A 26,425-nucleotide genomic window follows, 5' to 3' on the forward strand; every position below is an offset into this window, starting at 1 on the left:
AGAATGGAAGGATTTTGGTTCATTTGGACACGACTATCATCAGTGATCAAATGTCAGGGGAACAATGATGCCCTGTTCAAAAAGATTTCAATCATCAGTGCGAATGGAAAAGTTGAGTGATGCACATTCCCAAGAGAGAGAGAGATTTCCAGGGAAAGAGACATAAGAATATATGAACGAATGAACTAGGAGTAGGCTACTCAGTCCCTCCAACCTGCTCCACAATTCAATAAGATCATGGCAGATCTGATTTTAGCCTCAACCCCACAGTCCTGGCTACTCCTAATAACTTTTCAGTCCCTCATAAATCAAGATTCTATTTGACTGTGCTTTTAACTTATTCAAAGACAATGCTTCCACTGTCTTTTGAGGAAGAGTTCCAGAGACTCACAGCCCTCTTAGAGAAAACATTAGTAATCTTGGTCATAGATGAGCAAACTCTTATTTGTAAACATATGCTCCACCCCTGCCAGGTCTAGATTCTCCATTAAAAGAAAACATTCTCTCCACATCCACCCTGTCAGGACCCTCAGGTTTTGATCTAATCACCTCTTACTCTTCTAAACTCTAGTGGATACAAGCTGACCCTGTCCAACATTTCCTCATCAGACAACCTGTCTATTCCTGGTATTAGTCTAGAAAACCTTCTCAAAACTGCTTCCAATACATTTACATCTTTCCTTAAGTAGGGAGACCAATACTGTGCACAACACTCCAGATGTGGTCTCACCAATTGTGTGTACAACTGGAGCATAACCTCCCTACTTTTGTAATCACTTCCCCTCACTATGAACAATAACATTCTATGAGCTTTCCTAATTACTTGCTGTTCCTGTATACTGGCCTTTTGGGATCCGAGGTGATCAAAAAGTTGCTGACACCTGAATCTAGCCTGTGAAACAAGTGTGTTCTGTTAGCGTGGTTGGGTACCTGAGAGATTGTTTGGAAGCTTGAATGCACATGGAGATCGAGGCCAGACGAATACAGAAAGAAGTTGAAATCCTGGCGGTGGATCCTTGGTGAAGGCATCCAATAGAAAGAATTGTATAGGAGAAGATTCCAAAGTGTCATCTTCGAGAGTGTGGGATTGGAAATGCTCATGTGGAAGACAGAATTTCAGTGAGATCAGTTGGCTCACAGTTTGACAACCATCTGGGGAAATGATGAGAAATCCAGAGAAGTTGTATTCGGTGACATCTGTCACTTGGTTTCAGAGTGTGGGGTGTCTGGCCACATTTCACTGATTGGTTTGCATGGACTGTGAACTTACTGAGAATATTTGAGTGTAAGATAAAGTTTGTAACTTGTGTAATGGTAGAAATCTGTTTATATCTGTCAAGGTATTGCTGGGGTGAAGGAGAGTTAATTCTACTTAATGTTTTCTTGTTTAATAAAAGTTTACCAAAAATCTCTGTCTGCTCATCCAGCTATCTAAACAAAATAATAGTGAGGATCTATCAAGCCATCTTCCATCCTGGAATCTGACATTGCCAGTAGTAACATCAGCTGATACAATAAGGTACTTTCACCTCTATGAGGCAGTTCAGCTCTTTTCTCCATGTTTGAACCAAGGCTGTAATGAGGTCAGGAACTCAGTGACCCTTGCAGAACCCAAACTGACCATCAGTGAGTAGTTTCTTCTGAAGCAAGTGCCACTTAACAGCAGATATCCCCTTTCATCACTTTACTGATGATCAAGGGAGGTTGAATGCACCAATAATTGGCCGGGTAGCATTTGTCCTGCTTTTTGTATGCAGGGTGTACCTGATCAATTTTCCTCACTGCTGGGTAATCAGTAATTTATAAAGATTCAGGATAACTCCCTGCTTTGCACTCCATACCTCCATTCATAAACTGAGGACCCCATTAGCTTTTTTAAAAAAACAGCTTTGTCAACTTGCCTTGTCACAATCAATGAATTTTGATAAAATGCTCTCTCAGAGTTGGTGCAGACTCGATGGGCCAAATGGCCTCCTTCTGCACTGCATGGACTCTATGATAGAACTGGGCATTGCCAGTGTGCATGTGAAAACAAACACGGTGCTTTTGAATGATATAACATAGTGGCAGCATGTAGATGAGAGATAGGAGGGGCCATGGATAGATCCCAGAGGGACTCCGAGTTCAGGGACTTGGGAGAGAAAAGTGATATGAGATGGAGCGGTTGTTGGCGAGAACGGTGTGGTCACAGATTGATTTTTTAGGATGGGTGATGGTGGTGAATTTGAAGGGAGGAGGGACAGAATTAAAAGAGATTAAAAGAGATTGAGAGCTGCAAACAGTATCAGCTAACACGGGAAAGGTGGGTGCTCGGTGGTTTAGTGGGAATAGGGTCAATACAACAGAAGACAGTATGTGCTCTGAGAGGGCATAAGTGAGATATAGGATAGAAACTGGAGAAACCTGGGGTTAGGACTTGGATGAGGAACTTTCTATAAAGTCTGGCTCAATGGGCTAATGGAAGGAAGGGAAGCAGCAGAGGTAGTTGATCAATTTGTCTCAATCTGAGTGACAAAGAAGCTCCATGAGCTCCTCACACTTGTTACTGGAGGTGAGGATGGAAGGAGACAGGGGAGAGGGAGAGCCCTTCCAAAGAAATTAACATGAATGAGAAATTAAAAAGATTTACCGCACTGTGTGCTTCAGACAAAACTGATTTATTTTCCTTTGATCAGCAATATTAACTGTAACAGGCCTGGAGTTTATTCACATGAACAGAAACAGACTCCACTGAAGATGGTTGTCGTGGATGAGATTAACAGGAAAATCCAATCAATGTAGTTACTTGTGAACTCGTTGGTGTTTCAGCAAGTGAGATTTCTGAATGAATCCCTTCCCACACTTGGAGCAGGTGAATGGTTTCTCCCCATGTGAGTGCGCTGGTGGACAGTGAGGGGTGATGATTGTCTGAACCCAGTCCCGCAGTGAGAGCACCTGAATGGTCTCTCATCATTGTGAAGATGTTGGTGGGACATCAGTTCCTCAGAACCTTTATAGCACTTCCCACAGTCTGGACCTTTGAAAAGTCTGTCTTTAGTGTGAACCCGCTGATGTCTCAGATGGGTGGATGACTGCATAAAGTCCTTCCCACACTCAGAGCAAGTGAATGGCCTCTCCCCAGTGTCAATACACTGGTGTCCAGTGAGTTGAGATGATTGCCTGAACCCAGTCCCATAGTGAGAGCACCTGAACAGTCTCTCTTCAGTGTGAACACTTTGAGGGGACGTAAGTTCCCAGGAACCTTTATAGCACTTCCCACATTCCGGGTATTTATAAGGTCTCTCGTCAATGTGAACTCGCTGGTGTCTCAGCAAGGTGGATAAATGGGTGAATCCTCTCCCACATTCTGAACAGGTGAATGGTCTCTCCCCAGTATGAACTCGCTGGTGTTTCAGCCAGTTGGATGAATCACACACGGAGCAGGTGAACAGCTTCTCTCCAGTGTGAACTCGCTGGTGCGTCAGCAAGTTTGATGACCGAGTGAATCCCTTCCCACATATAAAGCAGGTGAATGCGTCACTGAGTTTCCAGCTCAGACGGGTAACCAAATGCCTCCTCACAGTCCCCACATTTCCACAGTTTCTCACCAGTGTGAATACGCTTGTGTCTCGACAGGCCAGAAGATTGGCTGAAGCCTCGTCCACACACAGAACACATGTACGATTTCCCACCAGTATGAACAAGGATTTTTTACTTTCCATGTTCAAAATTTGATGATATTCAGTTCCAATAATTTGGGCAACTTTGTCAGATCCCGATATGATGTTTGGTTTCCGGTTTCCCTGTTGCAAAACCACCCCTTCTAAGACCCTGTCAAGTGAATTTAAAACAGAAAAAAAAGTGAGAGAATCCACAAAACACAAAGGCAGGTTGTGAAATTGAGCTGAATAAATATGGCAATTTTTGGGGCTGGCACAAGGAAAAAGTGAGCATGGAAACTGCTGGATTGTTAAAAACCCAACTGGCTCATTAATAACCTTCAGGGAAGGGAAGCTGACCCCCATCTGAGCCGAGACAAGATTATGATCTCTATGAGGGGAGAAGAGGGAGAGAGGATTGGAAGCAGAAGAAGAGAAAGAGAGTGATTTTCTATTTGTACAAATCAACCAGGATTTTAACAGAAGTGTGTCAAACACTTACCCCTAACATCTCCCCTGTACCTACCCCCCAGCACCCTAAACTGGTGTCCTCTTGTAGCAGACATTTCCACCCTGGGAAAAAGCCTCTGAGAGTCCACCCGATCTATGCCTCTCAACATCTTATACACCTCTATAGGTCTCCTCTCATCCTTCGTCTCTCCAAAGAGAAAAGACCAAGCTCCCTCAGCCTATCCTCATAAGGCATGCCACTCAATCCAGGCAACATCCTTGTAAATCTCCTCTGCACCCTTTCAATCTTTTCCACATCCATCCTATAGTGAGGCGACCAGAACTGAGCATAGTACTCCATGTGGGGTCTGACGAGGGTCTAATATAGCTGCAGCATTATCCCCGGACTCCTAAACTCAATCCCTCGATTGATAAAGGCCAGCACACCATACGCCTTCTTAACTACCTCCTCCACCTGCGGGGCCGCTTTCAGAGTCCCATGGACCCGGACCCCAAGGTCCTTCTGATCCTCTACAGTACTAAGAGTCTTTCCCTTTATATTGTACTCCTGCATCCCATTTGACCTGCCAAAATGGACCACTACGCATTTATCTGGGTTGAAGTCCATCTGCCACTTGTCTGCCCAGTCTTGCATCCTATCTATGTCCCTCTGTAACTTCTGACATCCCTCCAGACTATCCACAACCCCACCAACCTTCGTGTTGTCGGCAAACTTACCAACCCATCCCTCCGCTTCCTCATCCAGGTCATTTATGAAAATGACAAACAGCAAGGGTCCCAGAACAGATCCCTGGGGCACACCACTGGTGACCGACCTCCATTTAGAAAAAGACCCATCTATACCCACTCTCTGCCTCCTTTGGGCAAGCAATTTCTGGATCCACTGGGCAGCTGCCCCTTGGATCCCATGCCCTCTCACTTTTTCTAGAAGCCTTGCATGGGGGACCTTATCGAACGCCTTGCTAATATCTATATAAACCACATCTACCGCCTTCCCTTCGTCAATGTGTTTAGTCACATTTTCGAAGAACTCCACCAGCTCGTAAGGCATGATCTGCCCTTGACAAAGCCATGCTGAGTATTCTTGAGCATACTAAACCTCTCTAAATGCTCATATATCCTGTCCCTCAGGATCTTCTCCATCAGTTTACCAACCACTGAGGTTAGACTCACCGGTCGGTAATTTCCTGGGCTATCCCTATTCCCCTTCTTGAAAATAGGAACCACATCCGCAATCCTCCAATCCTCCGGCACCTCTCCCGTCTCCATCGACGACGCAAAAATCGTCAGGGACTCTGCAATCTCTTCCCTCGCCTCCCACAGTAACCTGGGGTACATCCCATCCGGATCCGGCGACTTATCTATCTTGATGGCATTCAAAGATTCCAGCACAACCTCTTTCTTAAAGTCCACATACTCAATCCTTTCAGTCCACCACAAGCCCGCAGTACATCCACCCAGGTCCTTCTCCTCTGTGAAAACCGAGGCAAAATACTCATTGAGCACCTCTGCCATTTCTACTGGTTCCATACACCGAGCTGTGTGTGTTTGGTGCCTCAAAAAAATACAATCTCATCTCCCTCCTCGCCCTCTTTACCAATTACCTTCGAAGGTGAGAATGAGCCTGCCAACCCCTTTCACCCGCTTTCTCTAAAATACATAAACTTAGTCATGAAAAGCCCAGCTAAATAAAATGTTATTCCTGAGAGTTTATTCATGAAGCAGAACATGGTTAAAAACACAAAATTATTTCAGATCAAAGCCAAGGGTAAAAAGGTGTGAACAATGTTTCTCTTCAGCTCCTCTGTAATCTGTTCCCATGGTCCCTTGCTTTGGACACAGGGACACTGAACCCTGGGGGTCATATCACCATGTCCCAGTCACCCCTCCCATGCCCCGATTAGTTAAAGGCCTTTTCCAGTCAGTTCCCCAGCACCTTTTGCCTCACTCTTAGTGTGACACCCAGGTTCCCAACTGGGACTCAGGCCCTGTTATTCTCAGCTAAATTCAGCCCTCAGCTCTGTCGCCCGGCTGTCATTGACACAAGAAGCAAGACGGGCAGAAAGGTTCCCGAAGCTCAAATGCAAACTTGAAACTTGTGGCTCCAAACAAACACTTCAACATTTGTCAGTCAGATACATGTTATTTAGACTGGGGTTTTATTATTAAACTTTGTGACTGCAGATAAAGGGAGAGGGCTTTAAATGGGTAAACGCTGAGAAAATTGCAGAGCTATGAGATTAATCGGATAGCTGGCATAAGCACGATGGATCAAATTACCTCCTGCTTTTGGCACAGTGGTTAGCACTGCTGCCTCACACTGCCAGTTCAATTCTGGCCTTCGGTGACTGTGTGGAGTTTGTATGTTATGCTCCTGTCTGCATTGGTTTCCTCTGGGACCAGTTAGACCCCAACTTGAGTTGTGAGTCCATTTCTGATCACCACACTTTAGGAAGTGAGGGCCCTTGAGAAGGTGCAGAGGAGATTTACCAGAATTATACCAGGGATGAGGGGTTTTAACAACAATGTTAGGCTGGAGAAACTGGGGTTGTTCTCCTTGGAGCAAAGTAGATTGAGGGGAGATTTGATGAAGGTGTACACATTTATAACAGATTTTAGAAGATAGATAAAGAAAAGCTGTTCTCATCAGCTTCGGACACAGTTTTAAGATTTTGAGCAAGATCTACAGAGGAGGTTGGAGGAAAAAACATTTACACAGTGAGTGGTAATGATCTGGAACTCAATATCCAGGTCCTGTTGAATAGTGACTCAGTCAGATTTTGATGTGAGATCTAGTTTGAGTTACTGCCTGCAACTTCTTTTCCAATACACTACAAAATAAATTTACAAAATCCATCACAGTCATGTCCAGGTGTGAAATTTGGAAGAGACAAACATTTCTCTTGGTTTGATAGATTCGATAGAGGTGTAGAAATTTATGACAGGTTTAGATCAGACAGAGAAAGAAAAGCTGTTGCCATTGGCTGGTTGTACAAGGATGAGGTGGCACAGATTTAAGGTTTGGCGAAGAGATGCAGAGGGGATGTAAGGAAGAACATTTTATCACAGACCCTGATAATGAACTGAAACTCGCTGAATATGAGGGGGTGGAAGCAGAGGCTGAACGATATCAAAAGGAAATTGGATGGACGCTTGAGGGGAATAAATCTGCAGATTATGGCACTAGAACAGGGCAATGGGACTGAATGTTTTTTCTACAGAGTTGGCCTGGACTCAATAGGCCAAATGGCCTGTCCCTATTACTGTGTGATCTAAAGAGAATAATTTCAGCTACTCCAGCCGCTCCAACTAACTGAAGTCCCTCTTTCCTGGTTTCCTTCCCGTAAATCCCCTCTGCACCCTCTCTAAGAACTTCACATCTTTCCTAAAGTGTGGGGCCCATACATAGGGCTCCATTCCAGAGGGATAGAATTGAAAAGCGGGAAGATTATGTTCAGCTTGTTTAAAACCAGGGTTACACAACACTGGGAGCTCTGCCAAATTAGTGATCTCCATTTAGGACATGGAGGCACTGGAGAGACACTCAATGGAACTGAGACAAAAGTATTATTTTGGATCTAGCTGTAGTGGTAGGAGAAACACTATTTACTATCCAGGATTAAATGAATTTGTCAGCTTTTGTGAATCATTTCAGTGGAAATGTGCTCTCCCAGGCTCAAAGACCATCAGCCCATTGGAAGCAAAGTCGTGAGACCGGCCAGTCCAGCAGAAAGAAACCCCCCGACTCTCCCACTTCACCAACTGTCAGAATGAACATGGTTCAGTCCTGGGTGTGATTAACAGTAGTAATAACAACAGAATCCAACTTATGAACTCGCTGGTGTGTTAGCAGGGTGGATGAATGTGTGAATCGCTTCCCACACACAGAGCAGGCGAATGGTCTCTCCCCGGTGTGAACTCGCTGGTGTGTCGTTAGATGGGATAACTGAATGAATCCCTTCCCACACTCAGTGCATGTGAACGGCCTCTCTCCAGAGTGAACTCGTTGGTGTGTCAGCAAGTTGGATGACTGAGTGAATCCCTTCCCACACACAGAGCAGGGGAATGGCCTCTCCCCAGTGTGAACTCGCTGGTGTATCAGCAAGTTGTAGGAATTAATGAATCCCTTCCCACAAGCAGGGCAGGTTAATGGCCTCTCGCCAGTATGAATCCGCTGGTGTCTCAGCAGGTTATAGGAATTAGTGAATCCTTTCCCACAGTCAGAACAGGTGAACGGCCTCTCCCCCGTGTGAATTCGCTGGTGCGTAAGCAGGTTGGATGAATCACTGAATCCTTTCCCACAGTCAGAGCAGGTGAACGGTCTCTCCCCAGAGTGAATTCGCTGGTGTGTTTGCAGGTTGGACAACCGAGTGAATCCCTTCCCACACTCAGAGCAGGTGAATGGCCTCTCCCCAGTGTGAACTCGCTGGTGTGTCTGCAGGTTGGCTGATTGACTGAATCCCTTCCCACACTCAGAGCAGGTGAATGGCCTCTCCCCAGTGTGAACATGCTGGTGTGCCAATAAGGCTGATGAATCACAGAATCGCTTTCCACACACAAAGCAGATGAACGGCCTTTCCCCAGTGTGAACTCGCTGATGTGTCAGGAGGGCCGATGAGTGAGTGAATCCCTTCCCGCATTTGGAGCAGGTGAATGGCCGCTCCCCAGTGTGACTGCGTCGATGTTTCTCGAGTGCAGACGGGGATTGGAATCTCTTCCCACAGTCCCCACATTTCCATGGTTTTTCCATGGCGCTGGTGTCCTTGTGTCTCTCCAGGTTGGATGGTCAGTTGAAGCCTCGTCCCCACACAGAACACCTGTACAGTCTCTGCACGCTGTGAACGGTCTAATGTGTTTGTGGAGCTGTATAGCGAGTTAAAGCTTTCTCCAGTCAGTGCACCGGAACACTCTCACTTGGGTGTGTGTACATCTCGGTGCTTTTCCAATCACATTGAAGTTTGAAGCAGACAGAACTGACCAATATTTCTGCTTTTAGATTCAATGTCCGATGATATTCAGGTCAAGTGAATTGCAGATTCTGCCAGATCTTGAGTTGATGCAAATCCTCGCCTTCTAATATTCTGGAGAAGGAGTTTACAAAGATCATTAGTATTAGTAAAGGATAGACATTCAGAACAGACAATTCTAGTTTCCATGGAACATTCTTTCCTCTCTCATTCCCCAAAATATGTAAATCTCCATTCCACACACACACTCCCTCCATTCTCACTTTGCTGTACTTAATATACACGCTCCCAGATCGGGCTCATTGTTTGCTGTCCTGGAGGCAGAGATCATAAGAAATGGGAGTAAAAACTAGGCCATTTACCCCATCAAGCTTGCTCTGCAATTCAGTGAGACCATGGCTGACCTGATGTGGCTTTAACTGCACTTTCCTGCCAGTTACCCATTCCTCTTGACTCCCCTGTTGGTCAAAAATCTGTCCAACTCAGCCTTGAATACATTCAATGAGCCAGCCTTCGCTGCTCTCTGTGGAACAGAACTCCAAAGACTAACAACCCGCTGAGAGAAGAAACTCCTCCTCATCTCCATCTATTTAAACTGTTGTAGATTTCCTCATGAGAGAAAACATCCACCTAGCAGCTCCCTGCCAAACCCCTCAAAATCCTATTTGTTTCAATAATGTCACTACTTTTTCTTTTAAACTCCACTGAGTTAAGGTTCAACATGCTCTGCATTTCCTCATAAGACAACTCTTCATCCCAGGAATCAGCCTTGTGAACTTTCTATGAACTGCTTCCAATGCTAGTATATCTTTCCTGAAGGAAGAAGCCCAAAACTGTACAGAATACTCAAGGTGTGTTCTTAACAAGCCCTTGTACAGCTGTAGCAAGATTTCCTGGAAAGTTGCTTTTGCCTGGAGTGAACCAGACCCCGAGTCGGGATATATGGATCTTCTAGTCAGCATAAGTGGGCCACATTGTGAGTCTGATTAATGATCTTAAATTGGGCCTGGTCCACAACACCTCCTGACTGATCAGTGATGACACTGTTTGATCTCATTCAATAAGATCATGGCTGATCTGATATAATCCCCAACTCCACTTTTCCACCTTGCCCCTAAACCTTGATTCCCTCACTGAGAAACAATACACAAGCTCTTTGTGTCGACAAGGCTTGAACAGATTGTTTAACCGAGAGAGACACAAGGACACCGGCACCATGGAAAAGACTCATTTATGTCAACTCTTTGCTTCCTATCTGCTAACCAGCTTTCTATCCATCTCAAGACATTATCAGCAATCCCATGTGCTTTAACTTTACAAAGTAGTCTGTTATGTGAGACCTTGTCGGAAGCCTTCTGAAAGTCTGAATAAACCACATCCACTGCTTCTCCTCAGTCAACTCTATTACTTACATCCTTAGAAAATTCCAATAGATTTGTCGAGCATGATTTCCCTTTTGTAAATCCATGCTGTCTTTGTCTGATTATACCACTGCCTTCCAAATGCCGAGTTGTGAAATCCTTGATAATAGACACCAGCAACTTCCGCAGTACCAATGGCTCACTGGTCTATAGTTCCCTGTTTTCTCTCTCCCTCCCTTTTTGAACAGTGGGCTTACATTAGCTACCCTCCAATCTGTAGGAACTACTCCAGAGTCCAAAGAATTTTGGAAAATAACCACCAATGTATCTACTATTTCCAGAGCCACTGCCTTAAGTACTCTGGGATGAAGATTATCAGGCACCTGGGATTTTCCACCTTCGATCCCATCAATTTCCCCAAAACCATTTCTCGACTGATGCTGATTTCATTCAGCCCCTGACTAAAACATGTTTCTCTCAGCAATTTTCCCTGGGAGTGGGTGAAGCTGTTGCTCAGTTTGCTGTTCATTCCGGGCACTAGGACCCGGTTGGGAGCAGAAAACGCTGAAGCCCCACCTACTCACTGTTGCGTCATCAAGACACCAGCGCATGCGCTCCGCTCCCTGCTGAATCAAGATGGCGGTTGTTAACCTGAGCCTCGTCTCGGGAAAAAGACCCAAAGCTGCAAACACGGGACCTGCGGATTCCTATTAGAGGTTTGAGATCTTCACCAGATATTTAGAAACCCTCTCCGTCCATCTGCAGGTTTCAATCCTCCCTCCATATATCCGCATCCTTACCGGTTGCTGATGAGACAGAGGAATGTCTCTCCCCATTGCCAACATTCACGCTGCGCATGCGCCACACACTGCCTCACTGCGGATGCGCAGCTCTCGCCCGTACTGTCGATAGGGGACATTCACCACCGCGAGGAATGGTGGGTAAAGCGCACGCCATCGAGATGCCTCATTTGTGAACAGTGAACTTTTTCTGCTGCGATGTGAAAATTAGGGATAGTGGTGCAGTCATTAGGAATCAAATTATACTGTAACCTAAGTACTCAAGGCATTCATTGTCCACCAAAAAGTAAGGGAATGGAAATTCCCGACCGAAATATCTGAAATTGATACATAATAAGGGGGAAGTCGATCCGTATCTTTAATGAACATCAACATGCAAAAATGGAACTTGATGACTTTTAAACAGCTCGCCCTCTTGACATAGAAGTGTCATAATGGGAAATGTGTATGATGGATAGAGCTGTTTCTGGGGCACAGGGGATTGTGGAATCCACGGCCCCATTAAACAGCAGCTATTGGTATGTGTTTTATTAGAGAAGCATCAGTGACTGCAAACATTCACTCTGTTTCTGTCTCCATAGATGAGTATTTCCAACATTTTCTCTTTTCATTTCAGATTTCCAGCAATTGCAGTGTTTTGATTTTGTTTAGTTGAAGGCGTTGCTCATGGAACTGAGTCCAGAAACAAATGGACCATTTAAAGCTGTGTTTCAAGTAAGGAAAAAGTAGTTCTGTCGGGGATTTTCATTAAATTTACATTCACAATAATTTCACGATACTCCACCAATTCCCATTCCCCTTCTTTCTGGTGGATAATGGAGGTGTCACTGTGTGTAATGTGCAGATCAGTAAGAATTCTCAGCAAGGATTAATCAGCACTTTCTAATTGGAGATGTTCATCAGTGGAACCTCTCACACACTGAATTGTAGAATTCGGACCAAAGATCAATAGGGTGGCAGAGTGGTTCGCACTGCTGCCTCACAGCGCCACGACCCGGGTTCGATTCCTGATTTAGGTCACTATCTGTGTGGAGTCTGCACGTTCTCCCCGTGTCTGCATGGGTTTCCTCCAGGTGCTCTGGTTTCCTCACAGTCCAAAAGATGTGCTGGTTAGGTGCATTGGCCATGCTGAATTCTCCCTCAGTGTACCCAAACAGGCGACTAGTGTGGCAACTGGGGGATTTTCACAGTAACTTCATTGCAGTGTTAATGTAAGCCTACTTGTGACACTAATAAATAAACTTAACTTAAACAATTTGAGATTGAAGTAAAAGTTCTGAATCTTGTTGTAAACTAATTTCAGATGGACCGCGGTAACTGCAGCCCCAGGAACACAATCACCTCTGGATCCAGAATATTACACTCCAGCCCAGTTACCAGCTGTATTAACATCAGCAGAAACAAACTCCAGCTGTCAGAGTGAAAGGGCCTGGTTGTCATTAACAGCAACCATAACAGCAGAATCCAATCCCTCACTTGTGAACTCGCTGGTGTTTCAGCAGCTGAGATGAATCAATGAATCCCTTCCCACACTTTGAGCAGGTGAACGGCCTCTCCCCGGTGTGAACTCGTTCATGTCTCAGCAGTTGGCATGAATCAGTGAGTCCCTTCCCACACATGGAGCAGGTGAATGGCCTCTCCCCAGTGTGAGCTCGCTGGTGGACAGTGAGACTGCCTGAGTGTCTGAAGCTCTTTCCACAGTCAGTGCAGCTGAATGGCCTCTCCCCAGTGTGAACTCGCTGGTGTTTCAGCAGGTGGATGAAAGCCTAAAGCTCATTCCACAGTCAGTGCAGCTGAATGGTTTCTCCCCGGAGTGAACTCGCTGGTGTGCCACTAGGTTAGAGAAATTAATGAATCCCTTCCCACACACGGAGCAGGTGAACGGCCTCTCCCCAGTGTGAACCCGCCGATGTAATGCTAGATTGTATGACTGAATGAATCTTTTCCCACACAGAGGGCAGCTAAACGGCTTCTCCCCAGTGTGAACTCGCTGATGTAATGCTAGGTTGGATGACTGAGTGAAATCCTTCCCACATATGGAGCAGGTGAAGGGTCTCTCCCCAGTGTGGGTGCGTCGATGTGTTTCCAGTTTGGATGGGCAAGTGAATGCTTTCCCACAGTCCCCACATATCCACGGTTTCTCTGTGGTGTCAGTGTCATCATGTCTCTCCATGTTGATGATCAGTTGAAGCTTCGTCCACACACACAACACGTGTATAGTTTCTCCTCACTGTGAATGGTGATGTTTTTTCAGGCTGTGTAACTGGTTAAAGCTCTTTCCACAGTCAGTTCACTGGAACACTCTCACTCGGGTGTGCGTGTGTCTCGGTGCTTTTCCAGTCACACTGATGTTTGAAATCTTTTCCCACAGACAAAACAAACAAACATTTCTCCTTCCACTTTCCAAGTACGATGATATCCAGGTCCTATGAATCGAGTGATTCTGTCAGATCTTCATGTGATGTAGGGCGGCATGGTAGCACAGTGGTTAGCACTGCTGCTTCACAGCTCCAGGGTCCCGGGTTCGATTCCCGGCTCGGGTCACTGTCTGTGTGGAGTTTGCACATTCTCCTCGTGTCTGCGTGGGTTTACTCCGGGTGCTCCGGTTTCCTCCCACAGTCCAAAGATGTGCGGGTTAGGTTGATTGGCCAGGTTAAAAATTGCCCCTTAGAGTCCTGAGATTCGTGTACTAGCGGGTAAATATGTGGGGGTAGGGCCTGGGTGGGATTGTGGTCGGTGCAGACTCGATGGGCCGAATGGCCTCCTTCTGCACTGTAGGGTTTCTATGATTCTATGTCTGGTTTGAGATTCCCGTCTGCAATCCTCAACTTCTAATAGCTGTAAAAACCATCAATAAAAGTCATCACTAACAGTCCAGGATAGAAATTCTGAACAGACAATTCTAGTTTCTCTGGAACTTTTTCCTCTCGAACCCCCAAAGTTGCAGATCCCCATCCCACACACTCTCCCTCCTCCCTGAACTGAAATCCAAATAAATTGACAGATAATTATTTCAGTTTCCTCTTAAAAAATATGTACAACTAGAGATGGTATTTTTGATGATTCACTTCATTCATAACACATGAGAAAACATCAATCTGAATCACCCTGACCCGATGAGTCAGAATAGCAGATGTTAACTTTGTGTCCAGAACTGAGTGTTTCGAGATTTGATGAGAAATTGTGAAGGGGGTTTCTCTAAACCGCCCTCTCTAACTAAGTTAAACCTGGTTTCAGTCTCAGGGCCCATTCTGCTTTCTGGTTCTCTTCCTGCTGACTAATTAACCTCAATTAAATATCAAGAATACTGAAGCCACTGCTTTTGGTCCCCCTTCCAAGTCTTGTTCCTTTGCAATCCACTCAATCCCTCTTCCTGGCAAATATCTGAAATTAAGCCAGTTTGTTCATAACCTCGGTGTCCCATTTGATCCCAAGTTTCTGGGACAGCCTATTTCCACCTCGGTAACATCACATGCCCTCAGCTCTACCTCAGTGCATCTGCTACTCAAATCTTCATTCAGGCCATTGTTACCTCCAAACTCAACTATTCCATTGCACTTGACGTTTTACCCGTGGAAATGTGAAGTCATCCAAAAGTCTGCTACTCCTTTCCTAATTAACAGCAAGTCCCTGATCACCCCTGTCCTCCCTGACTTGCCTTGGCTCCCAGTCATGCAATACCTTGATTGTAAAATACTCATCTTTGTTTTCAAATCGTTCCATGGCTTCAGCCCTCCTGATCTCTGTAATCTTCCCACAAACATCTGAGATATCAGTGCTGCTCTTGTACATTCCCTACTGTAATTGCTCCACTACTGGTGGTCGTGTCTTCAGTTCTTCAGCCCCAGGATCTGAATTCCCACCCTACACCTCTCTGTCTCTACCTCACTTTCCTCCTTTAAGCCTCTTTAAAACTCACCTCTTTGTCCAAATTTTTGGTTATCTGTCCTAATATCTCCTGATGAATCTGGGAATCTCACTTTGTTTTATAATGTTCCTCAAAGTTTATTTATCAGTCACAAGACTTACATTAACACTGCAATGAAGTTACTGTGAAATTCCCCTAGTCGTCACACTCCAGCACCTGTTTGGGTCAATGCACCTAAGCAGCACATCTTTCCGACTGTGGGAGGAAACCATAGTACCCGAAGGAAACCCACGCACACACGGGGCAGAATGTACAAACTCCACACAGTGACCCAAGCCGGGAATCGAATCCTGGCGCTGTGAGGCAGCAGTGCTAACCACTGTGCCGCCTGTGTGAAGTGCACTGGAATGATTTATGACGTTATAAATAGAAGTTGTTGTTGGCTATAATTCTGACCTCCTGTTTTACAACAACCCACTGTTTTCACAATAAACTCTATCTCTGATGTTTTTCTCTGCTGAGGATTATCCATTTGGTTTTGCCCTTAATAAAGATGGCAGATGTTAACGTCTGAGGATTTTGTCTCGTAAATTGAGGGATTAAAGTTTAATTATTAGTGCCACAAGTAGGTTTACATTAACATTGGAATGAAGTTACTGTGAGAATCCCCGAGTCACCACACTCCAGCACCTGTTCGGGTACACCGAGGGAGAATTTAGCACGGCCGATGCACCTAAACTAGTCACCGGCACCTGTTCGGGTCAATGCACCTGAACCAGCACGTCTTTCAGACTGTGGGAGGAAACCGGAGCACCCAGAGGAAACCCGCGCAGACACGGGGAGAATGTACAGACTCCACACAGACAGTGACCCAGGCTGGGAGTTGAACCCGGGTCCCTGACGCTGTGAAGCAGCAGTGTTAACCACTGTGTCACCCATGCCCGAGATCCGGCATCTGGCCGACACCGGGTGTTTATGAAGCCTCACCGCCCGGATCCATTTATGTTTCCGGTTTTCTTTCGGGCTCTGGATCCGCGCCATTTAAAATTCCCATTGAAAACCCGCCGGCTCGAGCTCCTTCCCGCCTGCGGATCCACAAAGTGTTTCCAAATCCTCCCAGCCACCGCCAAACGCTGACTCCGCTTCTCCGGGACAAACAAGCGCCAAGGACAGCAATGACACTGCGCATGCTCCACATCACAATGCCCGGGGTCTGATTGACGGCAGCTCCGGACCAATAGGAAGTGGGGGCGGGACTGGAGGACCGAGCGGGGGCGGCTGGTCCTCCAACCAATCGGAGTAAATGAGGGGCGGGGCTGGAGGACCGAGCGGGAGCGGCTGGTCCTCCAACCAATCGGAGTAAATGAGAGGCGGGTCCAGGCTGGGAGTGGAGCATGCGCAAAGATGATCAGGCGCCGGGGAGCCTGGGAACGCACTGCGCAGGTGTGGTGAGCACAGTAAGAAGTCACAACACCAGGTGAAAGTCCAACAGGTTTATTTGGAATCAGGAGCTTTCGGAGCTCCGCCCCTTCATCAGGTGACTCACCCAGTCCAACACCGGCATCTCCACATCAGGTGGTGTGGGTGCACGCTCTGAGCATGCTCAGTGTCAGTCATGGTGTTGGGGAGTGTTCGGGAGGAGATTGTGAGCACAGGGTGGGAATGGAAACCACGGCTGCACTGGAAACAGCACCAACTTCTGGCCTAGGCCGCAGGCCCCCACTTTACAGCAGGGACAGCGCTGAAACCGGTGGCTGGACATTGAGGAGGATTTGGAAACACTTTGTGGATCCACAAACCCTTCAGAATCATTGTCAGCTCCCTGGTTTGCAGCTGCGGGGCTTCTCCCTCCCTCCCTCCCGGGAACAGGCCCAGGTTAACGGCCCCATCCTGGCTCAGCCACTGGAGGATGGTTCACATCAGAGGATGGGGGAGGGGGACAATAAATAAGAGGTTACACTTTGTCCTCAAATCAATGAGGACTCTGATCTCTGGGAAGGAAGGAAACCCTGGGAGGTGGGCGGGGAGGATTCACAAACACCCGCTGGAGGCCCCAACACCCCCAGTAAGACCCATTGGTTTTATTGTCAGTCTGCAGACAGGAGCTGGAGAACTGAACCCAGACAGAGGAGAGGGAGGGAGAAAACTGAGAGTGGAGGAAAGAGAATTGTCTGTTCAGCATTTCTATTGTGGACTGACACATGAAATGTTTGAAAACTGCTTTTACACATTGTTACAAGTTGACAATTTACACAGAGAACTCAACCCCAAGAGAAATGTTTGTCTCTCTGTGATTTCTGTTCTGCATTGACTGTGATGATTTTTGTAAACAGAGATTACAGCTTTCAGGAAAGATGAAATGGATTGAAGTTTTTTCCTATCGAGCAGTGACCTGATAAAAGTCTTTCAAATTATTAGTGGCTTGGACAGGGGAAATGTGGAGAGAATGTTCCACTTGTGACAGAGTCTAAAAGAAGGAACGATCAATAAACAGAGTCATAAATACAAGATAGTTACCAATAAATCCAAGAAGCAATAAGGACAAATTTCTTCACTCACAGGTTTAGAATGACCATAGAAATGAGTTGAGGAAAGTGCTGAGATTGTTTCAAAAGGAAATGGGAGAAACACACAAGAGAAAAAGAAATAGAAAAATCAACTGAAAGGCTGAGATGAGGTCTGTGGGACAGGAGAAGATGTGTCAAGTATAAAGAATTAAACTGAATGGCTTGTTTGTGTCTTGTGTATTCAAAGTAATTCAATGTAAACTCCTTTTCCAGAATATCTGCAGACGGGTGATTCAAACCAAACGTCTCGGGATCTGACAGTGTCACATGGTTCTTCAGGATCTGAATATCAAAGGCCTATGAATGTGGAAGGAGAAATGTTTGCTTATTTTGGGAAATTATTCAACATCAGTGTGACTGGAAAAGCCCCGAGACACAGACATCTCAGTTATTTTTCCACAGTCAGCTGGAACAGAGCTTTAACCAGTCACACAGCGTGAAAAGAAATAGCACATTTACATCAGGTAGACACCGTACTCGTGTTCTGTGTGTGGACCTGGTTTCAACTGATCATGTAACCTGGAGAGACATGAGGACACCTGCACCATGTGAACAAGGAGCAGCAATAGGCCATTCAGCCCCACGGGCCAGTTCCGCCATTTAATAACATCATGGCTGATCTGATAGTGAGGTCAAATCTGCATCCCGCCTACACCCGATAGCCTGTCAATAATCATGGAGAAACCGTGGAAATGTGCGGACTGTGGGACGGGATTCAATTACCCATCTGAATTGGAAACTCATTGACGTATTCACACTGGGGAGAGACCATTCACCTGCTGTGTGTGTGGGAAGGGATTCACTCAGTCATCCAGCCTGTACACACACCAGCATGTCCATACTGGTGAGAGGCCATTCACCTGTCTTCAATGTGGGAAGGGATTTAATGCTTTATCAAACCTCCGGACTCACCACCAGGTTCACTCTGATCAGAGACCGTTTAAATGTTCTGATTGTGAGAAGAGCTTTAAAAGCAGAAAGGATTTGTTGATTCACCAACGCACTCACACTGGGGAGAGGCCATTCATCTGCAACATGTGTGGTAAGGGATTCACTCAGTCATCCCACCTCCTGACACACCAAAGTGTTCACACTGATCAGAGACCATTTAAATGTTGTGAGTGTGAGAAGAACTTTAAAAGTAAAAAGGATTTACTGATTCACCAACGCACTCACAGTGGAGAGAGGCCGTTCACCTGCTCCGTGTGTGGGAAGGGATTCACTTGTTCATCCCAGCTCCTGAAACATCGATTTGTTCACACTGATCAGAGACCTTTCAATTGTCCTGAATGTGATAAAACATTTAAAAGCAAAAAGGATCTTCTGAAACACCAAAACACTCACACTGGGGAGAGGCCATTCACCTGCTCTCTCTGTGGGAAGGGATTCACTCGATTAGCTCACCTTCTGAGACACCATCGAGTTCACACTGGGGAGAGGCCATTCACCTGCCCTGTGTGTTGTCAGGAATTCATTGATACATCTGACCTTCTGATACACCGGCGAGTTCACACTGGAGAGAGACCGTACACTTGCCCCCTGTGCGGCAAGAGATTCACTCAGTCATCCCACCTGACTACACACCAACTTGTTCACACTGATCAGAGACCTTTTGAATGTTCTGATTGTGAGAAGAGATTTAAAAGTAAACAGAATCTGCTGAAACACCAGCGAGTTCACACTGGGGAAAGGCCGTTCAACTGCTCCATGTGTGGGAAGGGATTCGCTCAGTCAAACAACCTGCTGAGACACCAGCAAGTTCACAGGCGACAGCAGGGGTTGGATTCTGCTGTTATTGCTGTTGTTCATCACATCCAGGACTGAACGATGCCAAGATGCCTGTTTCCAGCGGTGTTCCACAGTTTTCTGGTATGTGTCAATAATTTCGGCTCAACTGTGTGGAAAATGATTGCTAAGTTTGCATCTGATACAAAAGTAGCTCCCATGGTTGACAATGAGGAATAAAGCTGTGGACGGCAGGAAGATATTAATGGACTGGGGGGTTCGTCAACACAAAAATAGCAAGTAGAATTCAATCTGGATCAATGAGAGATTGAATTTGGGAGAGTAAATAAGACAAGGGGATGAACAATACATGGGATGATGTTGAGAATTATAGAGGAACAGAGGGACTTTGGAGTGCATATCCACTGATCCCTGAAGATGGCTGCACATGTAGATCAGATGGTCAAGAAGGCATTTGGGACACTTTCCTGTCTGAGGCCTAGAATATAAGAGCAGGGAGATTATGTTAGAACTGATAAAAGACGAGTTAGAACACAGCTAGAATACTGAGCACAGTTCTGGTCACTGCATCATCCAACTATAAAGTAAGACATGATTCATTAATTTGCATAAAACTGATAAATTATCATATAATTGCAGTCAATGTTTAATTCATCAAATTTAGGAGAAAAATAATTATAAGGTGACTTCAGGAAAATGCTGATTACTGACTACCTGAAGAATCTTTATTTATTTTAACGTTTTGTTTACTTTTCATAGAATCCCTACAATGCAGAAGGAGGCCATTCAGCCCATCGAGTCTGCACTGACTCTCAGAGTCTCTAGAGCAGTTGGATTCTGCTTTTGTTGATGCTGTTGATCATATTTAGGATTGAATCACATTAATTCTGACTTTTCGTTTGCTTATGTTAACTCCTGTAATGTGGCTGGAGTTTAATATTTTAATGCATCAAATAAATCAGCTTTGTTTCAAACAGACAGCATTTCGTGTGGTTCATCTCTGAGATGTCATGAACATTTTCCCTTAAATCTGCTCTGGAAATGTACTTAACAGCAGATCAACAATTAAATACGTAGCATCAATTGGGAAAAATCCACTGGGGGCATTCATTTCTCAATTAATTCTGCTCTGGAACGTTCTGCCTGAAAGGGGATGGAAGCAGATTCAGATACATCTTTCCGAAGTGAATTGGATCTCCAGTTGAAGGTAAAGTTAGCAGGGCTCTGGGGAAAGGGGAGGGAAGTGGGGCGGATGGGCAGCTCTTTTAAATGTGTGACCACAACCCCATAAGGCAGCTGTATATTGACAGGAGAAAGGCTGATGTCCAAATACCCGAGAATAACAAGGCAGTTGTGATGAACCAGAATAAAACATTGGTTCAGCTTCAACTGGAGCATTGTGGCCAACTCCGGATAGATCGCTATAGGAAGGAGGTGAAGACATTGTAGAGGATGCAGAAAAAAATCATGAGACTGGTTCCAGGGATGAGAAACTTCAGTTATGAGGGTAGATTGGCAAAGCTGGGGCTGATCTCTAGAGAGAAGAGGAGGTTCGATAGAAATATTCAAAATCAAGAGGGAGTTGGACAGAGTAGATCGGAAGAAACTATTCTGATTGGCAAAAAGGTTAAGAAGCAGAGGACACAGATTAAAGGTGATTTGTGAAATAAGCAATGGTGATTTGAGGAAATCCCGTTTCCAGAGTGAGTGGTTAGAACCTGGCGTGCACTGACCCAGTGTGGGGAGGAGGAAGGTTCAAACAAGATTTCAAAACACAACTGGAGTCCAAAGATGTGCGGGTTAGGTTGATTGGCCAGGTTAAAAATTGTCCCTTAGAGTCCTGAGATGCGTAGGTTAGAGGGATTAGCGGGTAAATGTGTGGGGGTAGGGCCTGGGTGGGATTGTGGTCGGTGCAGACTCGATGGGCCGAATGGCCTCCTTCTGCACTGTAGGGTTTCTATGATTCTATGATAATTATCTGAAGAGAAAAAAAAATGTTCAGGGTTACGAGAGAAAGACTGTGCACTGACCGAGGGAGAGGCCAGGGAGGGATCGAGGGCGAGGCCGGGGAGTGACCAAGGGAAAGTCCAGAGTGACCGAGGGAGAGGCCGGGGAGTGGGACTGGCTGTGTCACTCTCTCAGAAAGCTGGTGTGGGTGTGAACACGATGGGCTGAATGACCTCTTTATTTGCTGTCATCATTCTCTAATTGTAGTGAAGGCTCTGAGGAAAAGGGACTAACCGGCAGCTCCTTCAGAGATGATCCTGACCCTGCAATGCAGCTGTACATCGACAGGACACAGTCACAGTGGGTCATGCTGAGTATATCCCTCATCAAGGAGACCACTGTGGAATTCTGCAGTCTCTCTATTTAAATAAAATGCTGATTTTCTATTCTTCCCAACAATGCGGACAACCTTTTTCCCCAAATTATACTTTATCATTCCCACGTTCCCATCTACTTACCCTATAGTGTGATGTATTTTCAGGCTGTGTAACTGGTTAAAGCTCTTTCCACACTCAGTTCACTGGAACACTCTCACTCGGGTGTGTGTGTGTCTCAGTGTCTCCAGTCACAATTATATCTGAAATCTTATCCCATGGACAGAATAGACGTAACATTGCTCCTTCCACATCCAAAGGCCAGTGATGTTCAGGGCTGTTACGGGGTTTCTTTCAGAGACAAAGTATTGCCAAAACTTTAGTTAATACAAAGACTTGCGACACAGCATCCTGGTGAAAGGCATTTTTATTGACCAATGTGAGACAAAACACCTGGAAAATGTGTACAAGGAAGGCCCGAGATGTGTGGATAGTATCGGAATGTGGACCGGCCTCTCGATGGGACAGGCAGTGAGAGCAGCTGAGAAATCAGTGGAGAAAGATTGTTCAGAGCGCGGCCAACCCTCAGAACGAGGACGGATAAAAGACAAGACACCTGTAGTGGTAGGAAAAAGACTATTTACTATCCAGGATAAAGTTAATGTACTCTATAGAAACTCGGAGCAGGCCATTCGAGTCTGCTCCACCATTCAATATGATCATGGCTGATCCTCGATCTCAATGCCATATTCTCCCCACACCGCTTGAAGCCATTAAAATCTAAACTAAAATCTATCTCTTCCTTGAACATATTCAGTGATTGGGATTCCACAGCCTTCTGTGGTGGAGAATTCCACAAGTTCACTACCCTTTGAGTTAAGAATATTTTCCTCATCTCAGTCTCATCTGACATCTGCTTTTGTGGATCATTTCAGTGGAAATGTGCCCTCGCTCAAAGGGAATCAGCCACTGGAATTAAAATTGAGAGACCGGTCAGTCCAACAGCAAGAAACCCTCTGACCCCCACACTTCAACAACTGTCAGAATGAACATGTTTCAGTCCTGGATGTGATTAACAGCAGCAATAACAGCAGAATCCAACCCGTCATCACTTGTGAACTCGCTGATGTCTGAGCAGATGGGATGACTGAGTGAATCCCTTCCCACACACAGAGCAGGTAAATGGCTTCTCCCCAGTGTGAACTCGCTGGTGTGTGAGAAGGTTCGATGACCGATTGAATCTCTTCCCACACACAGAGCAGGTAAATGGCTTCTCCCCAGTGTGAACTCGCTGGTGTGTCAGCAGGGTAGGTAAATCACTGAATCGCTTCTCGCACTCTGAGCAGGTGAAAGGCCTCTCCCCGTCCCCGCTGTGAATTTGCTGGTGTCTTAGCAGGTTGGCTAACTGAGTGAATCCCTTCCCACAATTGGAGCAGGTGAACGGTCTCTCCCCAGTGTGAACTCGCTGGTGTGTCAGCAGGGTGGAGGAATCTCCGAATCCTTTCCCACACACAGAGCAGATGAACGGCCTCTCCCCAGTGTGAACTCGCTGATGTGCCAGCAGGTCAGATGAATCTCTGAATCCTTTCCCACACTCTGAGCAGGTGAATGGTCTCTCCCCAGTGTGAACGCGATGGTGTCTCTGCAGACTGGATAACCGAGTGAATCCCTTCCCACACTCAGAACAAGTGAACAGCCTCTCCTTGGTGTGAACTTGCTGGTGTACCAGCAGGGTGGATGAATCTCTGCATCTTTTTCCACACACTGAGCAGGTGAATGGTCTCTCCCCAGAGTGAACTCGACGGTGTCTCACTCGATTGGATGAAATACTAAATTTCTTCCCACAATCAGAGCAGGTGAATGGCCTCTCCCCAGTGTGAACTCGCTGGTGTGTGAGCAGGTCTGATGAATTAGTAAATCTCTTCCCACACTGATAGCAGGTGAATGGCCTCTCCCCAGTGTGACTGCGTCGATGTGTTTCCAGCTCAGATGGGGATCTGAATCCCTTTCCACAATCCCCACATTTCCACGGTTTTCCCATGGTGTGGGTGTCTGCGTCTTGGTGCTTTTCCTGTCACTCTGATGGTAAAATAGGTGATGATTTTCTCCGTCCTAACGAGTGACTGTCAGAGCTTGACGTGAAGTTTCGTTTGAGATTTCTTCTGGCAAATCCTCCCCTTTTAATATCCTGTAAAAGGAGTTTACAAATGTCATCACAGTCAGTACAGCTCAGAAACTGAGAACAGACAATTCTAGTTGCTGTGGAACACTCTTTCCTCACTGGTTTAGAGTGAATAATGAATTTGAAACATCATTGCGAGCCAGCAAATCAATCAAAATGCTCACAAAGGAGTGGAATTTATCTCCAGATGGACGGAAATCAGAAATAGTGAAATTATCTTCAATTCGGACAGAATTTTAAGAATCCGTGGAACCCCTACAGTGCAGAAAGAGACTATTCAGCCCATCAAATCTGCATCGATGATTCAGATGAATTAACATGGTTCAGTCCTGAATGTGATTTAACAGCAGCAAAACAGCAAAATCCAACCCCTGCAACCACTTGTGAACTCGCTGGTGTCTCAGTAGTTGGATGACCGACTGAATCCCTTCCCACACACAATGCAGGTGAACAGCCTCTCCCCAGTGTGAACTCACTGGTGAATCACACCAGTCCCAGAGCCATGAAACCTCTCGCAGATAACAGAGCAAAGCACTAAAAACTCTAAACTGTAGATGAATGCGCAATAATACTCACCTCTGGAACAATTTCACTGTTTTCAAATTTAAAACCTCCTGCTGGAGCCTGCAGCTGGAAAGATGCCAGAAGCACTGGAGTCGGAGAACAATTGCAGTCTTCAAATCTTCTAATTCCCTGTGAAAGGAGATTACAAGAGTCATGTGTTAACAGTGGTTAGAGATTAAGAGATAAACATTTTTCTTGTTTTGAGATTGCTGTGTATAAATCCTCCCCTTCTAACCGTAAAAGGAGTTTCCAAAATCCATTAGTTAGTCCAGAATATAAATTCATAACATCCTCTCCTTCTGTTTCCTGGCATAGGATTATTTAAGATTGAAATGCTGACACTGGTTGCAGCTCAGACAAGGTCCACTACGATAATTCCTGGCATAAAGAAGTGTGTTTATTAAGGAAAGGTTAACAGGGTGCGTCGATACTCATTGGATTTTAGATAAATGAGAGGAGATCTAACTGAAGCACATATGATTCTGAGGGTACTTGACAGGGTAAGTGCTGTTTCCCCATATCAGGGAATCAAAAATTGCAGGGACAGTTTAAAAAAAGGGACAGAGATGAGGAGCAATTGCATCTCTCAGAGGGCCAGTAGCCCGTGGAGTTCTCTCCCCCAGTGGGCAGTGGAGACTGGTCATTGAGTATATTCAAGGCTGTGTTCGCACCGGGAGTTTCACCTCCAAGGGAGTTAAGGGTGAGAGAGGCTGGAGGAAAACTGAGTTATGACAATGAACAGATGAGCTCTGACGACGGGTCATCCAGATTTGAAACTTTAGCTCTATTCTCTCTCCAAAGATGCTGTCACACCTGAGATTTTCCAGCATTTTCTTGATCAGATGAGCCATGAGTTTATTGAATCGCAGAGCAACCTTGATGGGTCGAATGGCCTCCTCATGCTCCTAATTCTGATTATATTTTCTTCTGTTATTCGGATGGCCGCACATTCGCCCTGCAGCATCTTCCCTCTCTGAAGAGAGCGCCAATTAACCCGCCCTGTCAGTCAATGAGTCAAACCTTTCCTCTCCTGGTCACCGGGACCCTGAAGCACCGCCTACTGGCCGCGCATGCGCTCTGCTCCCCGCGGAACAAAGCTGGCGGCCACGGCACTGGGCCTGATCCCGGATAAAATCCCCGCAGCTGCAAACCCGGGACCGGAAGGTCTTATTCGGATCTTGCGGCCTACAGCGGGTGTTTGTGAAGCCTCCACTCCCTCCCCACCCTGACTCCTGGCTCCATTCCTCCCTCCCCACCCCGACTCCCAGCTTCATTCCTCCCTCCGCCCCACACACTCTCACCCGTTGAAAAAAGCGACTCCGACACCGGCAGGGCTCCGAACAAAGTGGCATTGCGCATGCGTCACATACAGCACCGCGCCTGCGCAGTGGGCTCCTGTGGAGTGAATAGGGTACTTTCACATCCGCAGGGAATGGTGGTTAACAGCAGCGCCATTGTAACCTCAAACAGTGAATATAAAATAACATTGTTAGCTATTGAGATAAGTTAATTTTTAAAAAACGCAAATTATTGCGAATTGATGATCTGCTATGTTAAATTACTCAAATTCTCCTGTGGGAAGCTTTTACACTGTCTCCTCTCTTTCCCTTTCCCTGCTGCTGACTGTCTGGATTCAATCGCACAGTCACTGGTTCCTCTCGTTCTGTCTCATCCTGATTCTGAATATTCATTGTTTTACAGAATGATACAGATGGATGGAAACCATTCAGCTCAGTATGCCTGTGCTGGCCTTTGGAAGATCTATCCAATAAATTCCACAGCCCTGTTGGCAAAGTCAGAACAATAAGACCACACTTGGAATACTGTGTGCAATTCTGGTCACCCTATTATAGAAAGGATATTATTAAACTAGAAAGATTGCAGAAAAGATTTACTCGGATGCTACCGGGACTTGATGGATTGAGTTATAAGGAGAGGCT

General features: G+C 45.9%; 2 protein-coding genes across 2 annotated transcripts in view; both read right to left on the reverse strand.

Moving 5' to 3' along the window:
• Nucleotides 1-2,731: 2,731 nt before the first annotated feature.
• Nucleotides 2,732-26,425, reverse strand: part of LOC144484829 (uncharacterized) — a 153,524-nt gene continuing 129,830 nt past the window's right edge. The window contains exons 12-13 of the mRNA XM_078203191.1: nucleotides 7,977-8,792; nucleotides 2,732-3,412 (exon numbers count right to left, since the gene is read on the reverse strand). Coding sequence (XP_078059317.1) covers nucleotides 2,805-3,412; nucleotides 7,977-8,792 — 1,424 coding nt within the window. The 3' untranslated portion in view covers nucleotides 2,732-2,804. The remainder of the gene's footprint in view (nucleotides 3,413-7,976; nucleotides 8,793-26,425) is intronic.
• On the reverse strand, nucleotides 12,537-24,615 carry LOC144484817 (uncharacterized). Its single transcript, XM_078203179.1, is given in 6 exon segments — nucleotides 12,537-12,648; nucleotides 12,894-12,993; nucleotides 12,996-13,458; nucleotides 17,835-17,969; nucleotides 22,866-23,927; nucleotides 24,498-24,615. Coding segments are annotated over 5 exon segments (1,725 nt in total). The 5' UTR covers nucleotides 23,781-23,927; nucleotides 24,498-24,615.

Source organism: Mustelus asterias, unplaced genomic scaffold (assembly GCF_964213995.1).
Source record: "Mustelus asterias unplaced genomic scaffold, sMusAst1.hap1.1 HAP1_SCAFFOLD_129, whole genome shotgun sequence".
NCBI lineage: Eukaryota > Metazoa > Chordata > Chondrichthyes > Carcharhiniformes > Triakidae > Mustelus > Mustelus asterias.